The 24,172-nt window shown below is 44.5% G+C and overlaps 1 protein-coding gene across 1 annotated transcript in view; it reads right to left on the bottom strand.

Moving 5' to 3' along the window:
- The window catches only part of LOC132864402 (tripartite motif-containing protein 16-like), a 61,137-nt gene that overhangs the window by 13,798 nt on the left and 23,167 nt on the right, over window positions 1–24,172 (bottom strand). The window contains exons 2-5 of the mRNA XM_060897824.1: window positions 12,337–12,432; window positions 8,680–8,913; window positions 8,332–8,491; window positions 7,783–7,842 (exon numbers count right to left, since the gene is read on the bottom strand). Coding sequence (XP_060753807.1) covers window positions 7,783–7,842; window positions 8,332–8,491; window positions 8,680–8,913; window positions 12,337–12,432 — 550 coding nt within the window. The remainder of the gene's footprint in view (window positions 1–7,782; window positions 7,843–8,331; window positions 8,492–8,679; window positions 8,914–12,336; window positions 12,433–24,172) is intronic.

Below are 24,172 nucleotides of genomic sequence, written 5' to 3'. Positions count from 1 at the left end.
TCCACCCCAAAAGAAATTGAGCAGAACCATTTCCTGAAAATTAATTATAAGCTGATTAAACAGAAGAACTACATCAGGTATCTTGGAGTAGTTTTCGACTCTCACCTCATCAGGAGGAAACACATCCACCAGTAGAGCAAGAAAATCTCCAGAGGCTTTGGAATTATTGCTGAGCTTCATCACTATGTTTCTCAAAGTATTCTAACTCAGCTGTACTACTCTCTTATTTATTCTTTTTTAATATATGGTGTTAGAGTTTGGGGTAATACTTATGAGACTGCCCTTCGACTGATAACTGTACTCCAGAAGAAAGCTGTCAGAATTATTAATTTAGCTTCTTTTAATGAACACACACCTCCTATTTTTAAAAAGCTGGAGACGATGAAATTCTCTGATTTTATAGATTACTTAAACAGTATTTTTACATTTAAATTTCATTCTAGTTAATTTGCTGCCTGCCTTTGATAACTTTTTGACACTTTTAGCATCAAGGCACAAGTATAAAACTTGACTGGCTTTGAGATCTTCATTTTGTGTTCCTTCAGCCAGAACTAACGATGGCAAGTTTAATATTTGCTTCAAAGCTGCTGCTCTCTGTGTTAGGATTGGGGACTGTCTTGGCCTCTAGAGGCCGCTGTTATTGCTTTTCTTGTCATGTTTGTTTTGGCCTCTAGAGGCCGCCACTGTTTCTGTGTTTTATGTTTGTTGTTTTCCATGTGTCTTGTGCCCCGCCTAGTCCTCATTAGTGTCACCTGTGTCCTATTTTAGTTTGTGTATAAATACCTCTTCAGTTTGGTCCCTAGGCACGGAGTCTTTGTGCTGTAATGCTTTTCGTTAGAACCTTTGTCCCGTGTTCTTGCTTTTGCCCTTGTGTTTTTGGCCTTTTGTTTTCTTGTTGGATTTTTCACTTAACCTTTGGTATTTTCTGAGCGTTTACATTTTTGCCTTTTTCTTATTTGGTCTTTGAACTTTTGGATTTTCTTTTTTGATCGATCTTCTGAGTGTTTTGCATTTTGGATTATACTTTTTGTTTTTTGCCCCAGAACCTCTGGATTATACTTTTTGTTTTTGCCCTGGATTGTAAATAGTGTATATAGTGTAAATAAACTGTTTTTGATATTCTACTTTCACCTCACACCTCTGCACTTGAGTCATCCCCCTGGGGCCTAGTGGGGGTTTGCTGGATTATCACACCAGCGAACCAGGTTCGAATCCTAGCAAAACCCTAACAGAAAGACTCCGTCATGACCGACTCAGCAGAGGCTTCTTCAACTGTCTACCTGGCTAACCTTCAGGGAACGATGGCCATGTTAACACGCCTTGGATCCACCATGGACACTCATGGACGGACTCTTACAAGCCAACGTGAGACCCTTGCTCGCCATGAGGTACTGCTTCAGCAAATCGGGAAAACCCTGGCACAGCTGACTTCTCTGCCCCTATCTCCTGCGCCTGATTCTGCTCCTGCTCCACCATCCTCTCCTGCTCCAGTGCCTCCTGCCATGCTGCCTCATTCACCTCGCGAACCCAGCCTTCCTGCACCACAGAGGTATGACAGCAAGCACAGTGAGTGTCGGGAGTTCCTTACCCAGTGCCAACTCACCTTTGAGTTCCAGCCTACCACCTACACTACGGATCGCCGCAAGATTGCCTTTGTGATAACCTTGTTAGCTGGTAAGGCGAGAGCCTGGGCCACAGCTATCTGGCAGAGACAGGGACCTGAGTGCTCTGACTTCCAGCTGTTTACGAAGGAGATGCTTCGTGTCTTCGATCAAGCAGACATCAGTAAAGGTGCAGCCAGAAAGCTCATGTCCATCCGGCAAAGAGGAAGCGTCGCAGACTACGCCATCTCATTCCGGATGCTCGCAGCAGTAAGTGGATGGAACGAAGCAGCCCTGGTTTCAGCCTTTCACCATGGTTTGTCTGACCCCATCAAAGACGGCCTGGCTTCTAGCAGGTGACCTCGAAACTTGTCTCGATAACCGGATTAGAGAGCGCCACCAAGTCCTGAGTTCCCCTTGCCTCACTGCCTCGACCTGGAGCCCGTCTACCTCCTCCAGTGACTGTCCAGAGCCCATGCAAGTTGGCTGTACTCGTCTCTCCGCAGCTGAAAGGGAGCGCAGAAGGAGGGACAAGTGCTGCATCTACTGTGGCAAGCCTGGCCACTTCCGAGCATCATGTCCCGAGCTCTCGGGAAAAGGACCGTCCCGTCCAGCTGAGGGAGGGTTGTGATGGGGCCTACCCTCTCTCCTGAACTCCCTGGCCAAGGAGTCTACATCCGGGTCTCCATCTCCTGGGGTGAGTCCGTCCACTCTTGTCAAGCCTTGTTAGACTCCGGGGCGGCTGGAAACTTTATGGATGTTCACTTCGCCCAAAGTATCAATGTCCCGACTGCACCTCTTGAAGTCCCACTGTCTGTGTCTGCCCTGGATGGCCAAGCCTTAGGTGACGGAAGAGTCACCCAAGTAACTTCTCCAGTCTTCCTCCAGTCTCAAGGTCACAAGGAAGAAATATCCCTGCACCTGATTCCTTCACCAGAGTTCCCAGTTATTCTAGGTCTTCCTTGGCTTACCCGCCACAACCCTCGTATAGACTGGGTCACTAGCCAGGTTGTGGAGTGGGGTCCTGCTTGCTATGCCTCTTGTCTGCTCTCTAGCTCTCCTGTGTCTCCTGCCGAGCCTCCTGATCTCACCGAGTTATCTCAAGTTCCCACAGAGTACTGGGATCTCAAGGAGGTTTTCAGCAAGAGCAGGGCCGCCGTTCTTCCTCCGCACCGTGCCTACGACTGTGCCATCGACTTGCTCCCTGGGACCACCCCTCCTCGTGGCAGACTGTTTTCCCTCTCTCAGCCAGAACGCAAGGCCATGGAGGAGTACATCAAGGACGCCTTGGCCTCTGGGTTCATTCGACCCTCCACCTCACCCGCTGGTGCCGGCTTCTTCTTTGTCGACAAAAAGGATGGGGGGCTCCGACCGTGTATTGACTATAGGGGCCTGAACAAGATCACCATGCGCAACTGCTATCCCCTTCCACTGATGTCCACAGCATTCGACCTGCTCCAAGGCGCCACCGTCTTCACCAAGTTGGACTTACGGAATGCATACCACCTCGTCCGTTTCCGACAGGGAGACGAGTGGAAGACCGCCTTTAACACCCCGTCAGGGCACTACGAGTACCAGGTGATGCCCTTCGGACTCACCAATGCACCAGCTGTTTTTCAGGCCCTTATCAATGACGTCTTGAGGGATATGATCAATCAATACGTTTTCGTCTACCTCGACGACATCCTGATATTTTCTAAGACCTTACAGGAGCACTGCCACCATGTCCGCCAAGTCCTCCAGAGACTCCTACAGAATAATCTGTTTGCTAAAGCCCAGAAATGCGAGTTTCATGTCCCCGAGGTCTCCTTCCTGGGTTTTATTGTGTGGACGGGACAACTCCAAATGGACCCAGCCAAGACCCTGGCCGTCCGGGAATGGCCAACTCCCAAGTCCATTAAAGAGGTCCAGCGGTTCTTAGGATTCGCAAACTTCTATCGCAAATTTGTCAGGAACTTTAGTTCCATAGCTGCACCCATATCGGATCTCACCAAAAGTACCAGTGGATCTTATGTCTGGTCCCCTCAGGCGGTAAAGGCATTCAAGGACCTTAAGCACCGCTTTTTCACGGCACCCATTCTGGTTCTCCCGGACACTTCCCAACCATTCATCGTGGAGGTGGACGCCTCGGACAGTGGTGTTGGCGCGGTGCTCTCTCAATGCTCGGAAGAGAAGCTGCACCCCTGCGCATACTTCTCCCACCGCCTGAGCCCTACGGAGTCCCAGTATGATGTGGGGGATCGAGAACTACTAGCGGTCAAACTGGCCCTTGAGGAATGGAGGCACTGGCTGGAGGGAGCGCAACATCCATTCCTGGTGTGGACGGACCATAAGAATCTGGAGTACCTCCAGCAAGTGAAGAGACTGAACCCACGACAGGCTAGGTGGGCCTTGTTTTTCAGTCGATTCGACTTCACCCTATCGTACCGCCCCGGCTCTAAGAACACCAAACCTGACGTGCTTTCCAGGCTGTTCTCTGCCACCAACAGAGAGAGTGAGGTTGGACCTATTATCCCTGTATCCCGGATTGTGGCCCCTGTCCGCTGGGGTGTCGAGGAGGCCGTCCGACGAGCTCAACGCCAGGACCCCGGTCCTGGGATGGGGCCACCGGGCCTCTTGTACATCCCTCGACAAGCCCGGGCCAAGGTTCTCCAGTGGGGTCACTCCTCCCCTCTCACCGCCCACCCGGGAGCTCGGAGGACCCTGGACTTCCTGAAAAGATGCATCTGGTGGCCAAACATGGAAAAGGAAGTAAGGTCATTCGTCCTGTCCTGTGATGTATGCACCAGAACCAAGAACCCTCGACAGCATCCCCAGGGTCTCCTGCATCCTCTGCCTATTCCCTGGCATCCCTGGTCCCATGTGGCGGTCGACTTCATCACTGGCCTTCCAGACTCACAAGGTAATACTGTCATTTTGGTCACAGTAGACAGATTCTCTAAGGCCTGCCGCTTCATACCACTGTGCAAGCTCCCTTCTGCCCTGGAAACTGCCAAACTCATGTTCACTCATGTCTTCCGAGTTTTTGGTCTCCCACAGGACATCGTTTCAGACCGGGGGCCCCAGTTCTCCTCACGAGTATGGCACGGGTTCTGCAAGCTCATTGGGGCCACTGCCAGCCTCTCCTCTGGGTTCCATCCCCAGTCCAATGGTCAGACAGAGAGGCTCAACCAGGACCTGGAAACCACCCTGCGAGGCCTGCTGAAGGATAACCCGACATCATGGAGCACCTGGCTGCCTTGGGCGGAGTACGCCCACAACACCCTGCAGTCATCGGCCACCAGGTTGTCGCCATTCCAGTGCCAATTCGGGTTCCAGCCACCTTTGTTTCCAGAACAGGAGGAGGACACTGGGGTGCCCTCGGTCAACCAGTACATCAGACGGTGTCGCAAGACCTGGAACAAGGTCAGGAGGACTCTCATTCAGACTTCCAGAACCAATCAGACTCAGGCCAACCGCCATAGAAGGCCTGCCCACATTTTCCGCCCTGGGCAGCGGGTTTGGCTGTCTGCCAAGGACCTTCCGCTGCAGGTGGAGAACCGCAAACTTGCTCCTCGCTACATTGGCCCCTTCAAGGTGGTGTGCAGGGTGAACCCTGTCGCCTACCGGCTCCAGTTGCCCCGGACTCTAAGGATCAACCCCACATTCCATGTTTCCCTGTTGCGGCCCGTACTGACATCCACGTATGCCCCTGCCCCTAGGAATCCCCCACCCCCCCGCATCTTCCAGGGTCAGACTGTTTTCACCATGCGCCACCTGCTGGACTCCCGCCGGGTCCGCGGGGGCCTTCAATATCTAGTGGACTGGGAGGGCTATGGCCCTGAGGAGCGCTGCTGGGTTCCTGCTCGGGACGTCTTAGATAAAGAACTGTGTCGGGACTTCCATTCGGCCCATCCGGACCGCCCTGGGAACGTCAGGAGACACTCCTTGAGGGGGGGGGTCCTGTTAGGACTGGGGACTGTCTTGGCCTCTAGAGGCCGCTGTTATTCCTTTAGTTGTCATGTTTGTTTTGGCCTCTAGAGGCCGCCACTGTTTCTGTGTTTTATGTTTGTTGTTTTCCATGTGTCTTGTGCCCCGCCTAGTCCTCATTAGTGTCACCTGTGTCCTATTTTAGTTTGTGTATAAATACCTCTTCAGTTTGGTCCTGAGGCACGGAGTCTTTGTGCTGTAATGCTTTTCGTTAGAACGTCTGTCCCGTGTCCTTGCTTTTGCCCTTGTGTTTTTGGCCTTTTGTTTTCTTGTTGGATTTTTCACTTAACCTTTGGTATCTTCTGAGCGTTTACATTTTTGCCTTTTTCTTATTTGGTCTTTGAACTTTTGGATTTTCTTTTTTGATTGATCTTCTGAGTGTTTTGCATTTTGGATTATACTTTTTGTTTTTTGCCCCAGAACCTCTGGATTATACTTTTTGTTTTTGCCCTGGATTGTAAATAGTGTATATAATGTAAATAAACTGTTTTTGATACTCTACTTTCACCTCACACCTCTGCACTTTTCACCTCACACCTCTGCACCTGGTGGCCTAGTGGGGGTTTGCTGGATTATCACACCAGCGAACCAGGTTTGAATCCCAGCAAAACCCTAACACTCTGGAACAGTATTGATGAATCTTTCCAGAGTCTTAGCTTCAGCAATTTCAAGCGTTCTATCAAAAGTACGATTATCGCTTCCTTTCTCTTTTCCTCACACTGTCATTTCATTTTTTCCCTCTTTTTTATTGTTTTTTGTATTTGTTGAAATATTGTATTTTATCATTGTGCCTCTGTGCGACTAGCTTTCTTCTTTATAATAGTAATCCATTATTTTTTTCTGCCTCGTGAGATTAGATTACTAGTTATTTCTAGGCAGCATTTTATCCTTCGTATGTATTGAGGTATTTCACTCACGTGACCAAGTCATGTGACGCTACCATTTTGGACGTCACGGCTCGAATCAGTTTGAATGCGAGGAAGGTGACAAACGAAAAACATAAAAGAAAAAGGAGCGAGATGCAGAAAACACCTTCACTATCCAGCGACGTAGGGCATTTACAGGGCGAGCAGAGGGAGAGGTATTTGCAAAAATTGAGGTTAGCAGGCTTAGAGAATGACGTTTAACTGCTTCCACCAGGATTGTTCACTGACAGCTAAGATTTGTTCATATTTTCTTTTACTTTCGGTCTTCAGGATAAACAAAATGTTATTAAATGTCATTGAAATAACTTCTTAGTCTGTTGAGACATGGCCTGTTATAAGTTTTTCCTTTACTGTATTTACTAGTTTACTGAGCGCGCTCCGGGGCGGGCTGGCTGGCGCTAGCTAGCTAGCGCTCCGGGGCTGGCTGGCTGGTGCTAGCTAGCTAGCGCTCCGGGGCTGGCTGGCGCTAGCTAGCTAGTGCTCCGGGGCTGGCGAGCTGGCTGGCTGGCGCTAGCTAGCTAGCGCTCCGGGGCTGGCGGGCTGGCTGGCGCTAGCTAGCTAGCGCTCCGGGGCTGGCGAGCTGGCTGGCTGGCGCTAGCTAGCTAGCGCTCCGGGGCTGGCGGGCTGGCTGGCTGGCGCTAGCTAGCTAGCGCTCCGGGGCTGGCGGGCTGGCTGGCTGGCGCTAGCTAGCTAGCGTTCCGGGGCTGGCGAGCTGGATGGCTGGCTGGCGCTAGCTAGCTAGCACTCCGGGGCTGGCTGGCTGGCTGGCGCTAGCTAGCTAGCGCTCTGGGTCTGGCTGGCTGGCTGGCTGGCGCTAGCTAGCTAGCGCTCCGGGGCTGGCGAGCTGGCTGGCTGGCGCTAGCTAGCTCGCGCTCCGGGGCTGGCTGGCCCAGTAAACTAGTAAATCCAGTAAAGGAAAAACTTGAGACTGAAAGGTTTTAACAGTCATCCAAATGACTGAACGTAAACATTGCTACAGTAACATACCAGCTACTGTTGTTGACATTAGCTAGCTTGCCGTCCAAAATGGCGGACACCGGGGCGTCACGTGACCCTGTGACGTCAGGTGAAATACCTCAATTAGATTTGTGTGTGTGTAACTCGATTTCTGTGTGTGATATAAATAAACTATTATTGATACACATTCTGTGTATTGTAGGTCGAAAGAAAGAAAGAAAGAAAGAAAGAAAGAAAGAAAGAAAGAAAGAAAGAAAGAAAGAAAGAAAGAAAAGGCCATCAAGTGGGCGGTCCTCCTCGGAGTTGAAGTGTGTGTGTTTTACACCTACACTGCAGGAAATCTTCTCTGCTCTTTGGTTTTGAGGGTAAAATCATGTGAACTGCTGCAGCTGTAGAGACACAGAGACAAAATGGAGACTGAAAAATGACACGAAAACAGTTTAAACCAGGAAAATGAAAACTTAGATTCCTCACTGCTCTCAGTCAGACACGATTTAGAGATCAGCCAAAATGTCATCACACTGTGCAGCATTTGAATATAAGAATCATGAGAAGCAAAAAACCTTTCCCAGCTGAAGCTCTGACAATGTGTGTGTTTTTACTTTCTGATGGATTTTATGGAGGAATTAAGGCCTCGGTTCTGATCTAATGTTCAGCATATTTGTTATGTGTAAAGTTCAATAAGATTAGTTTGTGGATTTGTGATTAAGGTCCTGTTTATCTGGGAAATTTATTTGTAATTTGCACATGTAATTTCTGAGGCTAATACTAATGCTTTGTGATTTGATGCAGTTTTGTTCCTGCTTACGTTTTATTTCTGTTATATGAATTTTATGGCTCTCTTTACTGTGATACAGAACAAATGTTTGCTTTTTTACCTTGTGGATGGATTTTGTTGAATTCCTCCTCACAGATTTCCTTGACTCGTTTTTTCAGATCTGAGAGAGATTTCCTCACTCCATCAAATGAGAGATGTTGATTGACAGTGAAGCTGGGTGAGTCGTCACATCCAGGAGAAACACAGAGAGACGGGAAACTCTACAGAGAGGAAACACAGAATAGAGAAGGAGAAAAGTGTAGGAGAGGAACGAATGAATCTCAGACTGAATCAGACCAAAGACACACTTGGGATCTCAGACAGGAACATTTATTGTTGCTGTAATGAGCTTTTAGGAGGAAACTTTGTGAGGAACAGCGCCCTCTGTAGATCAGACAGTGAGTGTTACCTGGAGGAAGTGGATGTGATCGTGTGTGTGTGAAAGCTGCTCCAGCTCAGTGAATCTCCTCTGAAGATCAGCAATATCCTGCTCCAGTTGCTTCAGGAGTCGTTCAGCTTGATTCAGTTCAGCTTTCTCCTGAGCTCTGATCAGCTCCGTCACCTCCGAGTGCTTTTTCTCCATGGAGCTGATCATCTCAGTAAAGATCCTCTCACTGTCATCTACTGCTGCCTGATAATGCATCTGTTAGTACACACACACACACACACACACACACACAAAATGGAGGTCTAATGGGATACTCTGTAAAAAAAATAAACTCTCTCTCGAGATATTTGCACAGCAAAATTCCCAGTGTTGAATTAACACCCAGAGTGTTTATATAGGTCCAACTGGACACAAATTAACTCTGAAAGTGTTAATTCAACACTGAGGAATTTGCTGTGTGTGTTGTTTTTGTTAAACCCTGAGTTTTCATTCCTTGTTTTTTTTTAGTTCACTATTTTAAGGAGATACACAGAACCTTTATTTTTAAATACATTTCTGAGTGGATAGTATCTCCATCCTTGACTCTTGTATGCTGCATAAATGGGAATCAAAAAATATTTTTTGAGAGTTAAACTCGACCGCAAATTTGGCATTGGAGCTGCCCCGCTGAGCCAGCCAGCCCTGAGCGCGTGACGTCACTGCGGGAACCGGTTTTAAGGCCGAGGCCTTTGACAGTTATAGACCAAAGTCATATAAATAAAAATTTATGGTGAAATTAAGAAATAACGTTACCGACTTGCTCAACTAAGACTGATTTGACTTCATTGATTGTGGGTTGACTCTCATTAAAACAGGATAGGTGTTATAACTTATGCAACATACATGTACATGCATGCATTTTCACTGATAAAACGTAAAAGGCTCATTAAATAATCAGATGAACTGAGACAATCACATTCTGAAGCAAATTAAATAAATCTAAGACCGGTAACTTAAATACACAATACAAGTTACATGGATTAATCTAAATGCAGGTAAACAGGCACGTGCACACATAGGGCTTTAGGGGTACTTGAGCCCCTGTCCTTTTTGCCTCGAATTAAATGTTGCCCTTTTAAAATAATAATAATCCTAATAATAAATAATACAGTCCTGTTAGAAGTTTAAAACAACGGCGGTACAAAAACTCCACGGCAATCTACCAGTGTTCCTGTAATCCAGGGTGGTTGTGCACGTTGAGCTGCCACTTCTCTGTCCATTGCTGCTCCCCTCGAGTGCGGCCAGAGAGAGGGCGCGCGGCCAGAGAGAGGGGGCACGCGGACTGAGAGAGGGGGAAGAAGCCGCTGCGCGCGCTGCCACAATGATAACAGAGGAGACGTGACAGTGAGGCAGCTTGAACATGAGTTATGGTCTAACAGTTAGCCCTTTCAAACTGAATGTACATGACATGTGGGCGTTTGTAGTGCTACTGACATTTGTACGAGTAATTTAAGTCTCTGTAGTTTAATAATCTGCTTGTTAACTGACGTGACCTGACCTGTTACTGTTCACAATCGATTGCCTCGGCCGTGCTTCAGTGTACATGCAAGTATCATATATTGTCAGAAAGCTTACATTCTCCTCTTGTATATATACTGTAACTAGTCGTCGACCTCTTCCACAACGTGCTCAAATCAAATGTGGGTTATGTTTCAGAAAAAAACAAAAACAAAAGCTTGCGAAAAATGTACTCAGAAGCCTATACAAAGAAGAGAGGCTCTCTGATCTCCTTCTCCTCTCGATTGAAAAAGACATACCCATAAATCACAATGAGGTCATTAATATCTACAGGGACATGGCCCCCAGAAGGTTACTGCTTTAAGGCCCCTGGAATGTTAGGCTTCTACCTTATGAGAGGAAGGACTGATTTTTATCATTTTGTCCATTAGGCTATTTACTTATTTGTTCAAAGTTCAGGTTTCACTGTTCAATGTTAAATCTTTAACAATAAAAAAGCCTAATAATGCACCAGTGTTTTATTACTTTGCATGTCTTCCAAGCCTATGATAATGTGAGTGACAATTTTGCTGACACAAAAGAAATGGCAATTGCATATCACTTTAACCAACACAGGACACATAGCTAAGTACTTACCTTCCTATTAGTACGTTAATTTTAATTCTACATTTCCATATTTTGGAAAGGACCGGGAAAAAAAATCATGCACTTGCTGTCCTTTTTATGACTTTGAGCCCCTGCCCCTCTATAATCCTGTGCATGTCCCTGCAGGTAAACAACATGTTTTTGTTGTTTTTATCCAAATGAGAGTCGGAGCTTACCCGTCTGCGTTCTCACTTCTTGAAGACCAATCTTGTGGCCGATTGTTTTGAAACAATCTGACGTTCAGTTGTTCATTCAGTTCTCCATTCATTCGCTTCTTCCACGTAAGGGCAAGATGACAACAATATCCAGTTTAGAAAACAGATGGCTGCTCAACTCATTCTCCATTTTCTCCATACTGAGTACTCCACCATTACTGCTCGGCTCAGGCAATTACTAAAACCCGGGATGGGACATCGCCGGTTTTAGCAACAACCGCAGGTCACTGCCTGAGTGATAATATGTCACGTCCTGTTCCATCCCGGGTTTTACCAACAACCCTCGGCTCAAACTGTGGGAGAGCTGGTGCCACTGAACTTACTTTCCTTTTTTTTTTTTTTTAATTATTATTATTATTTTTTTCCCTTTCTTGTAGTTTTATTTAATTGTTAGTAATGCACCCTCTTTCAGTACGGGCTTATAGCCAACGCTCCTCAACAGATCAGAGGTTTTGTACGAGTCTTCAGTAAAATGTGCAGAGGAGAGACCACTTCGTAGACGCCCAATGTGCCTGTGAACTTCTCACAAAATGCATCCAAATCTTTGCAGCTTGAACATTCTTGGGCCATGAATGCAACATAAATCCACCTTCTGTCATGTTGCTGCACCGGCCAGCAACACATCTACGTGGCATGGCAATAAATTAGCTCAAAACGGAAGCTGGAAGTTGCAGTTAGCTCTGTTTTAGTATAGCGGAAATGGCGATGAGACCGATAGCCTTCCTGCTGTGATGTTACAGACGTCAAGGTCATTGACTCAGGCTGCTACCTCATCTCATCTCATTATCTCTAGCCGCTTTATCCTTCTACAGGGTCGCAGGCAAGCTGGAGCCTATCCCAGCTGACTACGGGCGAAAGGCGGGGTACACCCTGGACAAGTCGCCAGGTCATCACAGGGCTGACACATAGACACAGACAACCATTCACACTCACGGTCAATTTAGAGTCACCAGTTAACCTAACCTGCATGTCTTTGGACTGTGGGGGAAACCGGAGCACCCGGAGGAAACCCACGCGGACACGGGGAGAACATGCAAACTCCACACAGAAAGGCCCTCGCCAGCCCCGGGGCTCGAACCCAGGACCTTCTTGCTGTGAGGCGACAGCGCTAACCACTACGCCACCGTGCCGCCCCAGGCCGCTACCTATATGAATCATTTTAATCATAAATATTACGATATTAGATTTATTGTTAATGCTTAAAACTATTCCTGTGCCATTCTTGGGGTCTCAAGGCATTTATAACCAAAAAATGAGGCCATGGTTCTGCGTATCTCCTTTAAGCAGGTTAATTGAAACACAGCTACTCTTCACTCCTCACCTTAATAGTGTCCACAGCCTGTTTCAGCTCCTGCAACTCCTTCTGCTTCTCCTGGATCCTCTGCTGGGATTTCATCTGCTCCTCCTTTAGCTCATTCTGAGACCAAATAACATTCATTTTAAATACATTTCATCATCTTCTACACAATTATAACCAAAAAGAAAAAAAAAACTAAACTAAAAAAGTCAATAAAAACATTTCAATGAAAACTAGAAATATCGCCTCTAGAAATAACTAAAATTAAAAGACACCCAAAATGAAGTGACTTCCATCTTCATATGTTTGCAGCACTTATGATATAATAAGTTTAGTTTTCTGTGAAAATGTCAACTGATTGTTATTTCAATGTTATTTGTGTGACAGAAACATCAAGGTAGTTCAGCAATATTCTCTGGAGTGAAACTGTTCAAAAGGCAGCTGTGCCTTTCAATGGGATTTACAGACAGACTGATCTGAGAAAAAACACAAATGAGTGTTTCCCGAAATGCGAGTCGCCAGATTCATTGCAACTGGCGTTTGGTGGACTGGGGTGCGATCATGGATTGAAAGGAGTTCTAGATGAGTGTGAAACTAATGATTTGGAGGAGTTTTCAGAAGAGAATGACAGTGAGAGTACTATAAAAGTGAAGGTGAAGATAAGTCAGGTAAATGGAATTTGGTTCAAAAGAGCATCGAAGAAAAGAAAGGTGAAAGCTAAACAAGATGAAGCGAAAAGATCGAGGACTGATGTTAAAGTTGTGATCTGATTTCAAACCCCTTGTATACTAAACCCATTGAAAGTCAGTGAAGCCATTTATAGGCAAGTAGGTGAAGTTCACTATGTCACAACATTAAAAGATGGTAACCTGTTAGTTGTTTGTCAAGATAGAGATCAGAGAATGGGATTAATGAAGCTTAAAACTTTACTGGGGAAACACATTAAAGCCCAAGACTGGGAAGAAAGAGGTAAAGTAATGGCGGTGATATCAGGTGTATCGACTGACTTGTTCGAGGACGATATTAAAAGCAATGTTAAAGGAGTTAAAATCAACAAAGTCAAGCGTTTGCCAGTAATTAGGAATGGAACTAAAGGACCAAGTTTGTCTGTCTTGTTAGTGTTGGATGAGGTTAAGATGCCTGAGTGGATCATGATTGGATATTTAAGTTATATGATGAGGCCTTACATCCCCCCACCAATTAGACTGAGCTGCCAACTCTCACGCAATGAGTGTGAGACACATGCATTTGACTGTCTTCACACACTCACACGCCATACCTCCGATTTCTCACACTAGAAAAAAATCAATCAATTTTGCCTTATGCACGGCTAAACAGGCAGAGAGGCATTCGCTTCTGTACACACTCCCCTATGGTAGGTGGCGCATCTAATGATGCTGCACTCGCCGGAAGTTGGATCATTGCCTACCATCAATTTAGAGGAAGAGGAGGGAGAAGAAGGTATCCAAGTTGAAGACGGGTGTCTCAGACAGGTTTGTACATATGCACGCCAATGTGTGGCGTTACTGGCGTAATTATGAACTTATATAAAGTTTCTGAATCGTTTTAGCCTATGTGTGTTGTGAGAATATATAATGCCATATCGAGAGTTGTGTACTAGGCATGCTAAATCATTATAGGCCTACTGCCGTGCCACAGCCTCTATCTTCCCCAACAAGCAGCACAGGAGAGCACCTCCTTAGCACACATTTATTAAGGCACATTTTTAGTTTGTTTACTGTATGTTATCATACTTTATGACTTTATTTGAAGCCATACTGGAAATGTTGTAAAATAAAGCAAGTAAGAGATAATATTACAAATGCAAGAAGAGCCATTAGCCACCATACCTATTGTTTATTTACAGGGTATTTATTTTTAATTATTTGTATGTAATTGCTCAGTTAAAGTAAATTAAGTATGGTCACCTGTAATATCAAAGAACTTGAACTTGTTGTGAATAATTTAAAAAAAAAAGACAGAGAACAATATACTGAGGAGACAGGGTTTCAAAGAGGGCAAGACAGGTAGAGAATATTTGTCAGATAACAGGCCCTGACGAATGCTCTATTACTAATAAGAAACATAGATAAGAAATAAATTAATAAGAAATATATTAATATAGCTTATTTAAGTATGACCAAAATTTTTAAGCCCAGCTTTGTGTGCACGTTCCCACCTATGGCCAAGGTTCAGCTTTTTGTGTTTCAATACTGTTCAAACTTAATCATTTTAATGTTTCTTGTAGCACATGCACATTTTGCTTACTGTTTAAGCATTTTATTTGTTCTTTTGCTGTTGATATTTTTCCCCGTGCCAATCTTCTGCTGAACCCAGTGGTGGGGAAAGCCCTTAAATGCATAAGGAATAGTCAGTGAGGGACAATCTTATTTTTGCAACAGTTATTAAAAACTTAACATTTAGTTTCAATTCAGAAGGTGTTTAGGCTTAGCTGATGAAATATTTTCAAACATGAACTTGCCTTTAAATCTGAAACACAGGTCTATAGGGCCCTGGCGACTTGTCCAGGGTGTACCCCGCCTTTCGCCCGTAGTCAGCTGGGATAGGCTCCAGCTTGCCTGCGACCCTGTAGAAGGATAAAGCGGCTAGAGATAATGAGATGAGATGAGATGAGGTCTATAGGGCTACAGGAACATTGGCAGTCATCTGTAGTTTTCTAGTGTGGGGGCTTTTAAGCCAAAACTTGGTGCTTTTGTTGGCCACAAGCTGAAGGCCTGGCAAGTCAGGGTGTGTAAGAATGTAGGTATGGCACAGCAGGCCACTCCAAAAATCCACCAGAATGCAGGAACATCTACTAAATCCAAAATCTCAACCCCCCCCCCCCCCCCCCTTCACTGTCCATCTCCAGCTGGATAACCCACAAACAAAACACCAGAATGCAGGGGGACAAGTGAATATCAAACTGAATACAAAATTCCCACTTACTGCGTGGTGTGCGGAAAAATTTTGCCGTCGACCCCCCCCCCCCCCCCCAAAAAAAAAATCTCACTCCAAGGAATTTTGAAAAGTTGGAAGCCCTGAATTAGATGCTTTAAATGTCAGCGATATGGACACATTTCTTCTGTGTGCAAGTCAAAACCTAGGTGTGCTAGATGTGGAGGCGAACATGAATATGGTAAATGTGAGGAAGTAACAAAAATCAAGTGCTGTAAGTGTGGAGGTGAACACAGTGCAGCCTATAAAGGGTGCGAGATGTATAAAAGAGCAATTCAAGTGCAAAGTGTTAAGGTGAAAGAGAGCGTTACTTATGCCGAAGCTATTAAAAAAGTTGACAAAGAAAACCAAGCAAAATCAAGGGTTAAAGGAAGTATGACTCCTGTAGTTTTACCCCCGAGTCAAACTCAAACGACTCTGAAATGCTGTAAAGTAACTGAAGAGACTTTAATTGTGGATAAGAAAAAAAATTCATTGCTTTTATGGTGGAAGTGGTTAATTGCTCAGCCCAAGTAGCAAGTAGAATTGATAGAATTAAAATAATTAAAAAAGCAGCGGAAAAGTATCTAGAGATTCATGAATTGTCAGTTGATTCCATTCACAATATGGTATTAGGGGTATCTGATAATCAAGCACCAAGTGGCAGTTAATAATGACTATTTATTCTACAGTGGAATGCCAGGAGCTTAATTGCTAATGGTCAGGAACTAAAACACTTTATTGAGGAACAAGTTGTTAAACCAAACATTATCTGTATACAGGAAACCTGGTTAAAACCATCACTTGATTTAATAATATATGGATACCTAGCAGTGCGTAAAGACAGGGATACTGCAGGAGGTGGAGTGGCCACATTTATTCAGCAGGGGATTAATTACAGAGCTTTAAATATAGATAAAGAGGTTGAAGCAGTTCTGGTTGAGATTTGGGTCGGTAAAACTAAGATTAAAATGATCAATTTTTATAACCCTGGTAAAATAATCTTGAGAGAGATGCTAGATGGTATGTGTGAGGGGATAAATGGAAAGTTAGTATTGTGTGGAGATTTTAATGCACATAACACTCTGTGGGGAGGTGCTAAGGTGGATGAAAATGGGAGCACTATTGAGGAGTTTATGGATGATTAGAAGTTGGTTTGTTTAAATGATGGAAGGAACACTAGCTTTGATGCATCTCATGGAACAGAATCAGCAATAGATCTTACAGTAGTATCTGATCAGATAGCAGGGGTAAGTGAGTGGGAGGTTAATGAAAATTCTCTTGGTAGTGATCACTATATTATTTGGTTAAGTATTAGAAATCAAAATCAAAATGTATGCCTTGAAGAAAATTGGTTTCCAAAATGGAAAATGAGAGAAGCAAATTGGGGGTTATATAGCATGAAGGCAAGCGGTAGGCTGATGGGAATAATGTCAGATATGAGTAATGATGTTGATGAGTTAAACTCAATCATTACAAATATATTATGTGAGTCAGCAGAAGAGATTCTTGGCAAATCTTCTAGGATGAGGAAAAAGAGAATGGTACCTTGGTGGTCAGATGATTGTAAGGAAGCAATTAAAGCTAGAAATATAAAGCTTTCAAAATTGTTCAATCAAACCATTCCTATACCAATTTAATGGAATACAAAAAAAAATCACATACAAAGGTTAAAAGAGAGAAGCTAAAAGGAAATATTGGCATGATTTCTGTTCTAAAATAGGGGTGGAAGTTAAAGTGGATGATATTTGGAGTGTGATTAAAAAGATGGGAGGCATTAGAAGGGAGTTTTCCTTACCTGTGATTAAAAACAATGATGTGGAGGCAGTAACTAATCAAGAGAAAGCAGAGATGCTTGCAAAAAGTTTTGTTAAGGTTCATAGTTCACAGAACTTAACTGATGAAGAATTGTCTTGGAGAGTTAAAGTAATAGATGAGAATAAAGGATTACTGGTAAAGCAGGTAATAAGTGAGAGTGTACTTGATAAGGATTTTACATTATTTGAGCTTAGGAGAGCATTAAATGGGGTTAGGAACACTTCACCAGGGAAAGATGGCATATGTTATAAAATGATTAACGAAGTAAGGTAGATTGCCTTTGTGTTGGAAACATTCTGTAGTGGTTCCGATTGGAAAACCAGGGAAGGATAAAACTGAAGTTAAAAGTTATAGGCCAATAGCATTAACATCTAATTTATGTAAGATTATGGAAAGAATGATCACTAGAAGGCTAGTCTATGAAATTGAAAAAAAGAGGTCTTGTCTCCCCACACCAGAGCGGGTTCCGTAGTGGACGTACTACAGTGGATCCTATTGCATGTTTAGAAGATGAAACAAGGAAAGCACAAGTCAATAATCAGTTTTAGCAATATTTTTTGATATAGAGAAAGCGTATGATATGCTATGGAAGGAGGGGTTGTTAATTAAGCTGAATAGGATGGGCATTGGTGGCAAGATGTTTAACTGGATTAGAGACTTCTTAAAGGACAGAACAATAGAAGTAAGAGTTGGGGTTAACTTCTCTAACATTGATTCAATAGAAAATGGAACATCTCAAGGTAGTGTATGCAGTCCAGTACTGTTCAACATTATCATTAATGATGTTTTTAATAAAATAGATGACATTAGAATCATCTCATCTCATCTCATTATCTCTAGCCGCTTTATCCTTCTACAGGGTCGCAGGCAAGCTGGAGCCTATCCCAGCTGACTATGGGCGAAAGGCGGGGTACACCCTGGACAAGTCGCCAGGTCATCACAGGGCTAACACATAGACACAAACAACCATTCACACTCACATTCACACCTACGGTCAATTTAGAGTCACCAGTTAACCTAACCTGCATGTCTTTGGACTGTGGGGGAAACCGGAGCACCCGGAGGAAACCCACGCGGACACGGGGAGAACATGCAAACTCCGCACAGAAAGGCCCTCGCCGGCCCCGGGGCTCGAACCCAGGACCTTCTTGCTGTGAGGCGACAGCGCTAACCACTACACCACCGTGCCGCCCCGACATTAGAATCAATAGAGGGTCATTCCCCGTCAATTCAACCGGGGCCCGTGCACTTAGGTCTCAAAAAATCACCAGATGTACCCATGTTCCCTAGGAGAAACACTGTAAATTTATTTGAATGTAAGATGTATACTTTCCATATTACAGCCAGTTTTACTGGGGGAGGGAGGGTGTCAATTTTGTTCAGACTCTATTTTTTTGTCAAAGTTCACAAGCCCATAGCTCAAGAACTAAACCATGTAGGAGGCTCAAATTTTGCATGCTGGTACATAAATAGGAATAGTATGTAGCAAAACTGTCATATTGGGTCTGGATGATCCTGCATGGTCATAGCACTTCCTCAAAGATAATCAAAATTTTATTGGAGTTTTTGGCTGTGCTCTGTTTAGGCCTTCAGAAGACATATTTTTACCCAACATAGGCTCTTGATTTTTTTCCCTTATATTATATATATATTTCCCTTATATTATATATTTAATAAATTTACAGTGTTTCTCATAGGTAACATGGGTACATCTGGTGATTTTTTCAGAATTTTTTGAGACCTAAGTGCGCGGGCCCCAGTTGAATTGACGTGGAATGACCCTAGAGCATTATATGCTGATGATGGAGCTTTGTGGAGAAAAGGACGAAATATTGATATTAGAACTAAAATGCAGTTAACTATCAACAATGGGCAGAAAAATGGGCATGTGAGTGGGGTTTTCATTTGTCTGTAGAAAAGACTCAACTTATTTGTTTTTCAATGAAAAGAGTAAGTCCCACACTAGAGCTTAAGTTGTATAACCAGTCCTTAGAGCAAGTTAATATTGTTAGGTACTTGAGTTTGGTTTGATTTCAAGTTAATCCAAATCCAAATGCCAAGTTTTTTTTTCAGAGGCGGACCAATTCGCCTCAAATGGCTTGATTTCAACTGAATTTTTCTGGTATTGCACAAGGTAAAAAAAAAATGCAGAGAATGCAGAATGCTACAGATATTTGACCAAAGTTTAATAGCGGAGCTCCAGCGGAGCACCATACCTAAGAAAAAATGGTAAACCAATCGAGTCGATTTTTTTTTGTGGTTTGACCGTGTATGTGTACCACCAGTCATACACACCACCTAGTGGCCAGTGTTAGTAATTACTAGTCATACACACCGCCTAGTGGCCAGTGTTAGTAATTACCAGTCATACACACCGCCTAGTGGCCAGTGTTAGTAATTACCAGTCATACACACCGCCTAGTGGCCAGTGTTAGTAATTACCAGTCATACACACTGCCTAGTGGCCAGTGCTAGCCAGTAAAGAAATAAAGCAAAAGAGAGTGGCTATTAGTGATGCGCGGGTCAAGGATTTTTAAGACCCGCACCATGCCAACCCGTCATGACAGCCAAACCAAACTGCCCAACCGGCAAAATTATGCACCAATTTTTAACCCAACCCGACCCAACCCACTAAAATGGAGAGAGAAAAGAAAAAAAGAAGCCAGTGAGTCTACGTTGCGAGTTGCGATAGCCTTGAGAAAAAAAATACATGGTAGCCTAGTCCTAGCCTACTTACAAGAGGAATTAGCTCACATTGCATTGCTGATTGGTGGTCATAATTTTTTATATGATGGGTGGATAGCCTACTCACGCAACTTCCACGATTCTATTGAATCTTAACTTAGTTATCAAGGAATGGCAAAATGATCCAATGATCCTGTTTTATTCTTGAAATACATAGGCGAACAAACTAAACATTTTAAACATCAGAATAAATGTACAGTATCTCTCCCTCTCCATCTCTCTCTCTCTCACTCACTCACACACAAACACACGAGCGCACACATGAACACCCCCAACACGCACATGCAGGTGCATAATAACACCGGTCTGGACTTTTCATCCGTCATCACCGCCATCATAAACCATCATTTTTAGCACAAAGAACATTGACCAGTTGGCTGGCTGCACTCACTTTGTGAACACAAATGCTAAAAAAAAAAATGAATACGAAAGGGTTTACAATTTTGCTCCACTATAGGACAGAAAACAAACTAGCCTAAGTTAGGCAGGCACAAAATGTTTCACACAGAAGGAGCCGAATGCTCAGTTTTTCCCAAACATAATCTCACAAACATTTGGCTAGACTATATCAGAACAGGTCAGTGGTGTAACATGGTAGCTTAAATTTCCCATTTGCGAACCAAGAAAATTGACTCCCTCCCCATTATGTAGGCCTATTTTTGCCCGCACTATGGAGGAACAAAATGGAATCAACAGTGTCAGGGTTTAATCGGTTATGGCGTGCTTCCAGGACATGACCAGCCGAGCTGAAGGCCCACTCGCTGGATGCGCTCATTACTGGAATGCAAAGGACCGCTTTAGCCAGCGTGGAGAGTAGAGGATATTCAAATTGGTGATCCCTCCAAAAATTAAGAACTCTGTTGTTTTTAACGGAGCAAAGCCCACTGGAAACGTCAGTCGTGTGTCTGCTGCAGAGGTTTAGAAAACTGTTCTAAAACCTGCGCGTCAAGCCCATAGAAATGACTTGGTTTTCTAACACATTCGTGTATATTTGCCATTTCCGACCATTTAGGCTGAAGCTAATAATACCGTTTATTTTAAATAATACTTTTCTTCCCTTAGCAGCTGTTGCCATCGGTAAACAAAAGTAACTAATGCAATATCAATGATCTAGCTCATATTTGGCTGATAAAAATGGTGATTTAACTGCATAGTAACGTTCACAAAGCCAATGTATAAATATAAATAAATTAACGTAGGACCAATTTAGCGCTACTTTAAGTCATAACAAATATGTGGTACAACCCCGATTCCAAAAAAGTTGGGACAAAGTACAAATTGTAAATAAAAACGGAAGGCAATGATGTGGAAGTTTCAAAATTCCATATTTTATTCAGAATAGAACATAGATGACATATCAAATGTTTAAACTGAGAAAATGTATAATTTTAAAGAGAAAAAATAGGTGATTTTAAATTTCATGACAAAAACACATCTCAAAAAAGTTGGGACAAGGCCATGTTTACCACTGTGAGACATCCCCTTTTCTCTTTACAACACTCTGTAAACGTCTGGGGACTGAGGAGACAAGTTGCTCAAGTTTAGGGATAGGAAAGTTAACCCATTCTTGTCTAATGTAGGATTCTAGTTGCTCAACAGTCTTGGGTCTTTTTTGTTGTATCTTCCTGTGGCAGTTCGTGTAAATGGGTGGAGCACAGAAGGACGGCAGGACAGAACTGAGTTCACAAAAACTCTCTTTATTCAGCTTTTCAACTGCAAACACACAGACACACGCACACACATCAGCTGTCTGGTTGTGGAGAGACTCCCTCTGCTCTCACTCTCTCTATAAAAATGGGTGTCCGGTGATGGACAGGGTAAAGGACTGTATAAGGGGGACACTGGATCGGGTATACAGCAAGCTACACAGGCTGTCCGGTTAGAACAGGAATTAATGGATATCCACTCACGAGAAACCGTGTAAACCGTGGTTTTACTAGAAAACAGAATAAAATACAAATACAACAAGACATGAGCAATAATATACACACAAGCAATAATGTAAATAATGACAATGATATAAATACAAATACACATCGCATTAAATATATATTAACGCAAATGAATAATAACTATATACAATGTAATACAAATGTAAAACACACAAATGAATACTATATAAGTAAAACAATGTAAAGCCCAATGAATGCTATTTACACCCCATAATAAATAACACAACACACTAGATACTGACTATATACACGATATGTACACAATATGTACAATGTGTACAACGTACACGGAGGATGAGGATAGCTGCCTACAGCAGCTATCATTACCAAGGTGCGTAGTGCAACTGCTTACAGCGAGTCACACCCGCATGAAGACACAGAGTGTGTCGGCTGAATGAAGGGGAGCATGGCTCCTTTAAGCGCTGCCCCGCGCTGTATTGCGCATAGAAGGTTAGAATATGTGGCGCGGTTATGAACTGTACATACCACCACTACACTCCCAACACGGCAATGGCTAATAATGAAATGTGCTCCCATAACAAACCGTGGTCGAGAAAACAAGCGCTATCATTACATGGCTACTGAACAGAACAGAACAAACACGTAAGAAAATAGACAGACACAGGATGAGAGAAAAAGAGAAGAAATACTCGCTAGCCTTACCGCCACATGTAACAGTTACAGATAACGAGTACACACATAACACAGTAGCTACGCAACAATAAACAACTTACATTCAAGGACGCACGGAATGCTCACACGGCACAAATGATGGACGTTGGATCCTGACACGTCCGCGATAGAAAGACAGAAAGCAAGAAAGAAATGAAACAGAGAGAGAGAGAAACGGATCCAAATATTCACTGATGAGAAGCAGGTGTTGCATGGAGTCCCGTCTGATGTGTGCTGTGTTTTCCTCGATGTTTGTGCGCATCTTATATAGTCCACGCAGCACAGTGTGATGGACAGTGGCGCCAGGGTGTCTGAAGTTGGCGTGTGATGGACAGTGGCGCCAGGGTGTCTGAAGTTGGCGTGTTGTAACATGCCCTGACAACTAACGAGTTGGGAGCCACTATGTCTGACAAGGGTGCCTGTTTACTACTTTTAAAGGTCAAAATAATTAAGACCTGGCACCGCAATTCTGAACAGCCGCCCCCAACTTTGTGGAACAAAGTTGTGTCCATGATGTCAGGCAGAGGTGTCCTGAGGGAGTGAAGGGAGCCTCACCAGGCGTGAGACTGGGCGTGTGTAGGTCCGGTCCTTGACCTGCACCTGTGCAGTACGTACCCTGCCATCTGCTCCAGGGATGACAGCAGTGACCTTGCCCACAGGCCACAGGGCACGTGGGAGTTGAGGGTCGACAATCATCACGATGCTGTCAACGATGAGGTCCTCCCGGTCTCGTTGCCACTTGGAGCGGGTTTGAAGAGAGGGCAGGTAGTTCCTGATGAACTTAGCCCAGAATTGGTCCGCAAGGGCCTGGCACTGTCTCCACCTGCGCCTGCTCAGGATGTCGGAGTCGGTGTAGACCACTTGTGGTATGGAGGGGTCGTGCCGCCCCATCAGCAGCATGTTTGGAGTGATGGGATCTGGATCTGCGATGTCTGACGAGGTGTAACCCAAGGGCTTGGAGTTGATGATGCTTTCCACCTCGATCAGCACTGTCCTCAACACCTCCTCAGTGACTGTCTGTGCATCGAGTGTAGTGTGTAGGGCAGCTTTGATGGAACGGATCTCCCGTTCCCAGGAACCACCGAAGTGCGGAGCATGTGGAGGATTGAACTTGAAGTCAATCTGTTGACTGGCTAAGTGGGACTGTAGCTCTGGGCTGAGGGCTTTGAACGTCTCCTGCAGTTCAGACTGACCCCCTCTGAAATTGGTGCCTTGGTCGGAGAGCAGCTCATGTGGCTTCCCTCGGCGTGCGATGAAGCGCCGCAGGGCCATCAAGAAAGCATCAGTGTCCATGCTGGTGAGGAGGTCTAGATGCACTGCATGGATTGTCAGGCACTTGAAAACGATGCCCCACCGTTTCTCAGTGCGTCGGCCGATTTTGATGAGGTACGGCCCGAAACAATCCATTCCAGTGGAATAGAAGGCTGGCTTGTGCAAGCGCAGACTTGATGGTGGCAAGTCAGCCATTCTGGGGATCACTGGTGTGCCTCGCCACTTCTGACACTCTGGACAGCTGTGCTGATGTTTCTTGACAGCCGCTCTCCCACGCATGATCCAGTACCGCCGGCGCAGCTCAGCAAACACTCGCTCTGGTCCTGGGTGCGCCAGGTGGCTGTCGAAGTCTCGGATGATGAGCTGTGTGATGGGGTGCTGAGGGTCAAGCAGGATGGGGTGTAGAGTCTCCTCCTCAACCGTGTCACACCTGCGCAGACGACCTCCGACCCGGATCAGCTGTGTCT

This window comes from Neoarius graeffei, chromosome 17 (assembly GCF_027579695.1).
Source record: "Neoarius graeffei isolate fNeoGra1 chromosome 17, fNeoGra1.pri, whole genome shotgun sequence".
NCBI lineage: Eukaryota > Metazoa > Chordata > Actinopteri > Siluriformes > Ariidae > Neoarius > Neoarius graeffei.
The sequence above is the reverse complement of the archived record's forward strand: the minus strand, read 5'-3'. Positions and strand labels throughout refer to the sequence as shown.